This window comes from Pezoporus occidentalis, unplaced genomic scaffold (assembly GCF_034315485.1).
Source record: "Pezoporus occidentalis ecotype Australia unplaced genomic scaffold, CSIRO_AGI_Poc_V1 ctg155, whole genome shotgun sequence".
Lineage (NCBI taxonomy): Eukaryota > Metazoa > Chordata > Aves > Psittaciformes > Psittacidae > Pezoporus > Pezoporus occidentalis.
Window position 1 is genome coordinate 1,176,843 of NW_026913372.1, and position 10,190 is coordinate 1,187,032.

The 10,190-nt window shown below is 54.5% G+C and overlaps 1 protein-coding gene across 1 annotated transcript; it reads right to left on the reverse strand.

The window, feature by feature from the left end:
* Positions 1-378: 378 nt before the first annotated feature.
* Positions 379-9,522, reverse strand: LOC134160044 (prosaposin-like). The gene is made up of 15 exons (XM_062611665.1): positions 7,709-9,522; positions 4,449-4,573; positions 4,058-4,135; positions 3,839-3,964; positions 3,438-3,632; positions 2,981-3,124; positions 2,787-2,843; positions 2,523-2,531; positions 2,302-2,409; positions 2,011-2,097; positions 1,735-1,918; positions 1,473-1,642; positions 1,314-1,394; positions 1,070-1,177; positions 379-980 (listed from the first exon to the last, which is right to left on the reverse strand). The coding sequence occupies exons 1-15, from the start codon at positions 7,770-7,772 to the stop codon at positions 945-947; spliced, it is 1,572 nt and encodes a 523-aa protein (XP_062467649.1). The 5' UTR covers positions 7,773-9,522; the 3' UTR covers positions 379-944.
* Between the last annotated feature and the right edge of the window lie 668 nt (positions 9,523-10,190).

Sequence of the window (10,190 nt, forward strand, 5' to 3'; positions counted from 1 at the left end):
ATTCAGCTTACTCAAAAGACCTTTTGAAGAGAAAACGCCCTTTTCCCTTTAATTCACTCCTCAACCCATCACCTTCACAAGAGATGCTGCCCCAGGTTTTGCTGCACCCCAGATTTCGTGGGAAGCATTAAACCTCCCACAGGTTTGCCCCATCTTACACACCAGGAGAAGCAGGAGGGAGACAACCAGCTGCGCTCATGGGAAGAGTTTATTTTCAATGAGATGCTCCCATGCACGCTCAGGACTGGGCACTGTGGGCATCTCCCTCCTGCAGCACGGAGGGACAAGCCAGTGCCCCGCTGCCCCTCTCTACCACAGCTGGGTCAGCACAGGGGCACCAGCAAGGATGTGTGGGTGAAAGGGACTGTTTGCCCCCAAACTCACTCATTTTTTGTTCAGGGAATACTTAAGGTATATATATCTGTAAATTTAATCCACTGTGTTTCTTTATAGGGCAAGAGGGGGAAGGGAGGTGTAAAAGAAAGCCACACCAATTCGAAGAGGGACCAGCAAAGTGCTGGGCTTGCCAAAAGCTGACAAGACCTGTGGTGTGAGGCTGCTGGCTGCCAGCTGCCCAGATTTGTCTAGCATTTGGGCAGCAGAAACCATTCCAGCCTGTTCACGTTGCAGGATGTGGGTCTTACAAGGGGGATGGGGATAGACGTGGGGATGGGGATTTTACAAGGACTCTGAGAGACAACAAGGCTGAATCCTCAGTCTTGAAAATACCAATGAGTCCCTTAACCCGATTTAGAAATCCAAACCGCAGGGATGGAAAAGGAAGTGGCAGAAGTGTCTGGGTCACCCCACAGCCCCTGCCCAGATGGTCAGGCTGGTGGGCTCCTGCCATTGCCATCCACGGGTGCAGGTGCATCGCAAGGGAGGGTATCTGCGATCCTGAACCAAAACAGCAGGGCAAGCACAGCCAGCCGAGGAGGTGACTCCTAGTTCCATAGGTGACGCTGGCAGTGCTCAACAGCCTGTGGGAGAGACGGGGAAGGATGATGGTGGGAGGCAGGGTCTCCTGGCTCACTGCAAACCCAGGGGAGGAGATGTGGCCAGCACTTACCTGGCACTTGATCGCTGTGGCCATGTTCTTGCACCAGTATTGCGGGCCCAAGGCACAGAGGTCTGAGCCCAGGAGATCCTCCTCGGATGAGTCACAAGCTTTTATTTTCTGCATGGCAAACGATGGGAGGTGGAAGAAGAAAACCCATGAGCACCCTTTTATCCCACTGCCCCTCTCCCAGACCCCCAGGCTGGGACAAAGGATGCCCACCTGGGTGGGTCGGGGCTGCCCCAGGGACACTTACAGTGCAGACGAAGGTGGGGTCCATCATCTGCACGAAGAGCCGCACAGCCTCTGGCTCATACTGCACCACGAGTGCTTCACACTGGGAATGAGAGAGAGGTGTGAGCACAGTGAGGTGTGTCAGGGGGTCCCCACCGGGCAGGCACTCCCCGCAGCTCACCGTGCCAGTGAGCGGTGCGGGCAGCAGCTCGCAGCCCTTCTGCAGCATGTCACCCAGCTCCGACAGCGTCTCGTTCTTCAGCAGCTCGTTGTCAAAGTACGTGATGATGATCTGGCAGACGTTGCAGAATGCTCCCGCACCCACTGCCAGCTGCTCCAGCATGGCAGGCCCTGTGGGACACAGCGGGGCCTGTGTTAGCAGTGTTAGCACCCCTCTCCCAGGGGACATGGTGCCTGGGTGCCACCCGGGCCCCCCAGCTCACCGCGGCGGGTGTCCCCGCTCCGGGGGCAGCAGCGCAGCATGGTGCAGACAGCCGCCGGGTCGGTGGCCTCCAGCAGCATGATGACCACGGCTTTGCCATAGGAGTCAACGAAGTCCTTGCACTGCCCGATGACGCTGTGGGGCAGCATGTAGCACACCTTCTCGATGTCGTTCACCAGTTGCTCCTGCCGGGAGAAGGCAGGCAGAGAGAAAACCACACTCCTTGCTGCCCCCTTTCCCAGTGCCCCCATCCCTGGACAGCAGCAGCGGAGCTCACCTCCGTCACGTTGTTCTCCAGGAGGCTTTCGGCCGCTTTCACAGCAAATTGGCACATCTCACACAGTGGAGTGGTCCCTTCCCTGTCCTGTGGGAAAAAGGCAGTGGGATGCACACTGAGCCCCGCCAGCGCTGCCCCCATCCCACCCAGCCATCAACCCCCACAAAAGATATTCCCCACCTTGGAAAAATGGAGATGCTTGAGGGGAAAAGAAAAAGTAAAATAAGGCTCCTCCTTCCCAGCATTTGGATTTGAAGGAGCATGTTTGAGTCGGGAGAGGTCCCCGCTTACCCACAGCGTGCTCAGGACCTGTATCATCTTCTCTGTGAGCAGTGTGTGGAAGGGCAGCAGTGAGGAAGAGGAGCAGAGTCCCAGCTGGCCACACAGCTCCATGGGGTCCTGGGGAGAGACGTCTTAAATCAGGTGGGCATCACCCCCCAGGAGGGTAAGTCTGTGCCCTCAGTTCCCAATGGAGGGTGATTTCAGCCAGTTGGGGCATGGGTCTCGCTTACCTCAGCCAGCTGCCGGTGGAGGGACCAGAAAATGGAAAGAAAAAGAGACAATAAAAAGGAATTACAACAGTTGTAAGCCAGAGAGAGGGGAAAACTATTTGTAGGGATATAAAGCAGTGGGGTTTAACTAAAAAGACAAGAGTAGGGCCCTGCTCTTGCTGATGAGGTCCCACTGGCTGTGCTGCTTGGGACACACACCCCCCAACCCCCCCCACCAGCACCCACCCATCCCTGGCAGCCCCGGGGAGCTGCTCACCCACTTACCATGTACTGGAGCAGCCGGACGGCCGTGTCCATGTACTCGGCCAGGTAGTGCTTGCACTGTGCAGGGGAGACACAACGTCAGCACACGGGGTGGACAGACACCCCCCCACCCTGCCCACAGCACAGTCTGCCTGGGAGCTGCCCAAAAGCTGCAGAAGACGCTGGCATGCCCAGCATGACAAGAGCACCCTTACCTGCTGTGCCAGGTTGGGTGCCAGGCCCTCACATGCCCACTCAGTGCGGGCCACCAGCGCCTGAGTGAAGGCGGCATTGGTCCCCAGCTCCAGCTGCATAGCGGCCACCAGCCGCAGGCATTCCTCACACACCTCTTCCTTCTCCTGTAGGATAACATGGGCAGGAACACCTCAGTAGATCCCAGAAATAAAACTGAGTGGCCCCAGTGCCTCCATTTTCCAGGCTGGGATTTAAATGCCCGGTCTCAATCTGAGGCAGCTTTTGGCCAGCATCTCTCTGGTCCCAGCCCTGCTTCCTGCAATATCCCAACCCAAAACTGGTGACACCCCTAATCAGGTGCCATTTCAGCTGTACAGTAAGCTTAATGTTTTTTAAAAATGATTGTTTAGTAGGTGCCGCTTTGCTGATTCTCATCCTTGAGCAGCATCAATGTCATTCCTGCCCGTGCCATAGTACCTGAGCCTCACCACGAGGCAGGTCCTGGGGATGGAGCAGGAGGGGCACGTTGGTGATGAAGGGAGTAACCAGGTCAGCAAAGTCCTGAGCAGGGCCGGCAGGGGCTGGTGGTGGTTCCTGAAACTTCAGGGCTCCTGTGGGGCTCTCCCGAGGCTGGCACAGCTTGATGGTCCCACACACCACCTTCGGGTCCGCCTGGGGGAGCAGAGGGATGGGGGCTTGCAGTTGCATCTGCCCCATTACCCTCCTCCCTTCAGCCACCAAGCCTGGGTCATTTCCATCCCCACCTCATTCCCATGGAGGTTTTGTCCCAGGCTCCAAGCACCTCCCTTGCTTTTCAAGCCCCCAGGATACCCCAAACCATGGGTAAACACAAACCCAAAGGGGTCGCCACCAGTTACCAGCACTTGCTTGCCCAGCTGGACGAGGATGAGGATGCCGGTGTCCACCATCCTCTTGCACTTCACAGACCAGTCCTGGAAGGGCAGGTACTGGCATTTCTTATCCAAGAAGAGCCGCAGCTTTTCCTAGGTAATAAGGGGAGAGCTCAGGAATAGGTGGCCCCCACTGGTGTGGGAGTGACAAGCCAGACCCACACTCCATGCCAGGCTGTGACCCACCTCGGTGCGGTTGTCCTGCAGGATCTTGCCTACCACAGAGACTGCCATCTGGCATAGGTGACATGGGATTCCCTTCTGCTGAGAGAGAGGACACAGTGGATGTTGCCACAACACCCAGACCCACAACTTGCTCCTCAGATCCCAAGCCAGATCTGTTTCTGATCCCCCCAGAAACACCCCACCAAGGGGCACTTCGGAATACCCTGGAGCACCAATGCTTTTTTGCTGCTCACTCTGCAGACATACTGCTGCCTGACACCATCAGCCAATGCTCCTCTGGGTACCCAGCACTGAGCTGGCCAGGCTGGGATTCTTCCCCCAGCCCTACACTTGGAGTCAGGATGGACACATCACTCCATGCCCCTGCATCCCTGCCTCCTGGCTCAATTACCCCCACAGCCTGGTCCCAGACGGAGATCTGGCAGAGCTGCAGCGTCCCACACTTGGCTGCTGTCACCACATCGCGGCACCAGTCCTCTGGCCGCTTGCTGCACTCGTGGAGGGGGCTGGCCTCAGCTTTGGGAGGGAGGAAAGAAAACCATCAGTGCCCCAAGAGCACCCCAAGACCATCTCTCTTGCCTTGCACCAACCGCTCCACCACCCTGCCCCGCAAGCTGGGGTGATGCTCTTTACCCTCCCACTGTGATTCACCCTCAGCTTTCGCAATGGTGGTGCGGTTGCTGGGTTTTCTAAATGATTTTATAAGCCCAGCAAAGGCAGGCTTTGCCAGGCCAGCGCGTGCTGCCAGCTTTACCAACAGTGTGTCCCAGCAGCTTTGGGCCCGTGCCAAAAGCAAAGCGAACTTGGGGATCATCACCCTCAGCCTCACAGCACCCTTCAACGCGCTGGGGAGGCGGCTGCTCATATGAAGGTCAATAAATCTTGCAGAAGGAGCCACACGGGGTGCCGGCACGCAGCCCCGCGCAGCAGCCGGTTAGCCACGCCGCGGCTCCCGGCAATGGTTGAGCAACCCTGCTTTGGGTTGTTATTTTTATTCCATTTCCTCCCAACGCCAGCATTTTCTCCTGGCTGAAAATCCCTGGCACAGTGGTGGCGGCGCCCACCCTGGCTGCCCAAGCAGCATGGTGGTATGGTGCAATGCCACTGGTTTAATTGCCACCTCGGCGTGTCAGGATTCATTTGGGATGGGGCGAGGGTTTGTTCCCAGCAGGGGCTGCGCTCACCCAAGATGCAGCTGGGCAGGAGGCAAGAAGCCAGCACAACCCAGGCCCTTCGCTACCCTGCTTTGGCAGGAGCTGCTCTGGAAATCCAGGGGGAACGTGGGGAGCAGCACATGGACAGACAGACCCAGCTGCATACCCTTGTCTAAGCAAACATCCCCTCTTCCCCCAGAGCATTTGCATACAACTTTTATCACTCAGCCCTGGCCCTATGATCTTGCATAGCAGGAATAAAGCCAAAGGCAGAAACAGCTCCTTCCGCCCACCCTGCCCTTATCAGGTTTCTCCCCAAAAGCTGTTTTCCTGCATGCCATATTTTGGCAACACCTTTGGCTCATTCGTGGGACATGTTGCGGCAGTGGCTTGAAACGCCCGGGGCCCACCCCAGCAAGTCCCCGGGAGTGGGAGCTGTGGGCAGGGAACCCCTGAGCCCCCTACCAGCCCCACTGCTCCCAGACACGCTGGCGCAGCTCAGAGGGTGCCTCTGTGGTGTTTCTGCAGTGATTACCCCATCGGGCTGACGGCAGCACTGGGGCATGAGTGAGCCCAGGGGCAGGGCGAGTCCCCCCTGCTTCCCATGGACGCCTTCCCACACAGCTCTCTCTCCAGCAGCACGAAGCCGTGGTCGCTGCATCAGCTGAGAGACAGACATTTAGGTTTTTAACTCTGGCACCAGCGTCAGGGCAAACAGGAATGGCGAGTCAGCGGAAGTATGATGCAGCAGCTCCAAAAAAAAAGGAGAGGGGAGGCAACAACCCCATAGCTTCTTTCTGAGCTGGTCCTGCCTGACCCACAGACACAGCCCAGACCAACAGCATAAGAATGCTGCCATTGACAGCGTAAGGGGATTTACGTGTCCTAAAAGACACTGGTGGTTTGGACTCACACCTTTGTGGCTCACAGCTCAGTGCCTACTCCTTGCCCTGCTCAAGATGAAACTCAGGCAAGTGAAGGGCCACAAAAATAATTAATACTAATCACAACACCCAACTACTGAGAGCAGGAGGAGCAGGTGGAAAGCATCACCACGGGGCAAGGAACCAGGGCAACTGGTGCCCTGTGAGTTCTCCTCCACATTTCAGAGCTGTGCCAGAGCAGCCTCATGCTGACAGGCACCCGGGCAGCAGGACGCCGGTTGATGCCATTTTCAGTGAAGCTGCAGCACGGAGCACAGGGTAAGCAGGGATGCAGTGTCCCCAGGGCAGCCAGGAGCACCCTATCCCCGGCTGCCAGCCCCCAGGGTGGGCTGGGCTTTCCTCAGGGGGGATCCAGCACCAAGCTCCACATCTGGCAGGGCTATGCCAGCATTACAAGGAGCCCCGGAACACGCTGGCTGAGCCGGCAGAGCCTGGCGAGCAGGTTGTGATGTAAAGCCTGGGGGTGGCGGTGTGGGCCCCAGCGCCCCAGTTCCTGCCCTGGTCCACACCCCTATTACAGCAAAAAATCCTAAATACACTCTTCCCAGCATCACTATCCTTCTCCAAGGCTGACAGTGGGCCCCGGTCCCATAGACACAGCGCTGTGCAGCCCAACCACTGCCACAGGAGCCTCCACCGGCTCCCAGGGCAGGCATCCCCAGAAGCACACATACCAAGCACAGGTGCGCATTCCTGCTCCGCCTGTTGCTGGCTGTGCACCCAACTGCCAGGCCATGTGTGTGCAGTCACGCCTCCACCACAAAGCCAGCACCCAGGCAGGTCACACCAGAGGAGCCCGATGGGCTGAGCCTGGGGTAAGGTAGGGTGCAAAAGAGGTTCTTCCCCCTAAAAGGTTGGGGTTTTTTGACTACAACAGCAGAGCTCCACAGTTTCCCTAGGGAAATGGCCCCTGGAGTAAGTGAATTCCCTTCAAGCAAGGCCCAGAGCTCCAGAACCAGGCTCTTCACAATTGGTTCGCTGGTGAGGGGCAGGGAAAGAGCCAGGTATCACTTCCTCACTCTTATGGGGGAGGCCTAGGGGACAGCAGCACAAGATCAGCTGCAGGAGGATTTGCTCACAGATACTCAAAGCTCCAGTGATGAGCAGGACAGCTTCAGGTGGCACCATGGTCACTCCATCATGCAAGGAGAACAAAGTCTGGTGTGAGTTTCTCCCACATCACACATACACAGCCAGGTCCCAATGCCCTCTCCCCCATTACTGCTAAGACACCCCGTCAAGTGGCCTCCCTTCTATACCACTGCAGAACACCAGCTCCATCTGAAGCCCTGCTGTCCAAAGGGAGGGAACAAACCACTTTTTGCCCTGACATCATCACTAAGGGCAGAAGTTGCAATGCTCATGTCCAGGTAGGCAAGAAGTCAAGCAGCCAGTAGTGCCACCAGCCTGAACTCTCCTCTAGCCTAACTCCACCACTACAGAGGGGCGAGGAAGCATGCTACAGAGCTTAAACACCACAGCTGCAAATAGTTTTGGGGTTCTGAGGGGTTTTCTGGGCTCTCCTTGAGTCCTACCCCCATGCCTGGCCTTACCTTGGTAGGAGCCCAGGCACACAGAAAGGATCAGCAGCACCCAGCCACTCCATTTGATCTCCATGCTGTTCCTAAGATAGTCCTCAGTGGCTGGTTCCGCTCCTGTGCTGCTCCCAGACTGAGGGATCTTGGATGGGCTGGGAGAAGTAGAGAGAACCCACACCCACACAGGGCAATTACCACACCCCTCTCCTTATGGCTTGATTATAAAATCATCATCACCAGCCTGCAAGTAGAGGGAGGGACCAGAGCCAGGCAGGTATTCCCGGGAAGTCAAAACCAGCCCAGAACCTGCTGCTCAACACTAACTATTCCTGGCTGCAAAGTGTAGACCCAACCAGGGAGAACTGTCCTAACACCATGCAATGCAGCTATTTCCCATGCTCTTCACAAAATTCACCCTTATGATGCATTCATAACAGATGAATGCATCAGCCCTTACAAAAAAAAAGTCAGTAGTGAAGATACTAAAGACCATTAAATTTAGGACAACTGAATTAATGGGGTATTGAGAGGTAGCCTCATAGTTTGCTTAAAACATTTTAAAAGTCACATTTTGTTTAAAACAAAGCAAGGAATGAAGACAAAAGGGAAGCAGACACATTAAATGCAAGTCAGCACTGAAGCCTGGTATCAAGCAGCTTCAGCAAGAACTCCCTCCAGCCCACACCAGGCAGAGGAATTGCAACACGGGACTGTTGCCTCACATCAGGCATTGTGTTTGTCCAGGGAAGAGAACAGCAGTGCAATCCCTGGCAAGCCTCTAGCCTGCATCTGTGCTCAACATAGCAAAGGCTTGATGGGACATGCATACTGTAAGGCAATGGCAACTCAATGGGAATTAGAGTCCTGTCATTCACCCTGATTCCCATTGATGTTTTGGGATGTGCCTCCTCCTGACTCTGCAGGAAAGGGGAAGCTAGCAAGACCCTTCAGCAACTAGCACACAGTAAAGAAATGAAACACATCGGTTTACAGAGGTTTTTATTGTTCATTAAGGAAGCTTTTGTGCAAAAATCAAGACAATGTTCTTTAGAAAGCACGTGTCCCCCTAGCGTAACTCAAGCAGGTCAGGTGCCATGGGCCACAGGAAAGGAGACTAAAGACTCCCAGCAGTAGCACAGGATTTCTCCCACTTCAGCTCTACCAACAGGTTGCTAGCATAATCCTCCACTGCTAAAAACCCAAGAAAATTAAAACCTTGCCAACATGGAAGAGCAAGTCTCAATCCATCATGTTAAGAGAACACCATCTAGTTTAAAAGATCAAATACCATATTACATGCTGTAGTGTAACCCAACCTGTACCTTCAGGGCAGCAATGCTGAAGAAAGCTCATTTCCTCCTATCCGGCATATATCCACCCCACCTGGGATACACCACTGGAACCACTGCACAAGGCTGCCAAGACAGAAAGCTGCAGATATTTTACATTTCTAGGGGAAATTATTTTCCTTTTTAGAGCCACGAGTGCTTCAGTGTTCTGTACAAATGCAAACAGGAAAGACAAACCAGTACTGCTATCTGTCAACACTGCCCAGACATTTAGCATGTACATGTAGTAACTAAAAAAGCTGCAGTCAAGTGTTTTTTCATTAAAACAGCATGAAAATTACCTTGCTTGCTTCTAAAGCAGTTACCAGAGCTCCTGCCTCACCCAAGACACCACAGGGAACAGCAGCAGTTGCCAGCTCCTTTCTGAACAGGACTGGAATTTTCAAAGCTCCACCTTTGCCAAGCTTCTCCTTCCAAAAGGCTTCCTCAGAGCTACTTTGTGGTGCCTCTGTTTTGGGGGTTAACTTGACCAGAACCATGTGCCAAGCTTCTCCTTCCAAAAGGCTTCCTCAGAGCTACTTCGTGGTGCCTCTGTTTTGGGGGTTAACTTGACCAGAACCATGTGCCAAGCTTCTCCTTCCAAAAGGCTTCCTCAGAGCTACTTTGTGGTGCCTCTGTTTTGGGGGTTAACTTGACCAGAACCATGTACTACATGCTACTAAGTAGTACAAGGTCCATTCTCAAGCAATGTAAGCATGATTCTCATTCGAGGCCCCTACACACCTCAAGGGCCTGACTTGTTTCCAGGGTAGCAGCCTGTCTCAAAAGGCTTTTGTTCAGAATTTCAGGCCATTTCAGTGGGATGCTGCAGAGGCGTGAAAAGCAGGTTGGCAGGTATGCCAGCAGAGCTGCCAAATACCTACTACAGTGCTCTTAACTCTGCCATCTCCGCTTGCTACTCAGACACATTTCCCAACAGAAATGGAAGCTCTGGAAAAAAGTTTATACTTTAAGGTACTCAGAAAGGTGAATGTCAAGTGAGAATGGGTGGCAGCAATGGAAACTGCCTGTGAGCCTCATAGTGCCTCTGAAATTTTACATAACCAAAATATGCCACAAGAACAAAAACAGACTGAGGAACACACTGGCAGTTTACAATAAAACCCGTTTTTCCCGGCACTCTGCCCTCTATGCTGAACTCGCTTTTG

Excerpts from the sequence above, each read along its gene's own strand:
- LOC134160044 (XM_062611665.1), bottom strand. The coding sequence starts at position 7,772 with ATGGAGATCAAATGGAGTGGCTGGGTGCTGCTGATCCTTTCTGTGTGC. Across the intron at positions 3,965-4,057 it reads TGCAGGACAACCGCACCGAG|GAAAAGCTGCGGCTCTTCTT; the intron begins GTGGGTCACAGC and ends CTTATTACCTAG. Across the intron at positions 2,098-2,301 it reads AGGTCCTGAGCACGCTGTGG|GACAGGGAAGGGACCACTCC; the intron begins GTAAGCGGGGAC and ends TTTTTCCCACAG.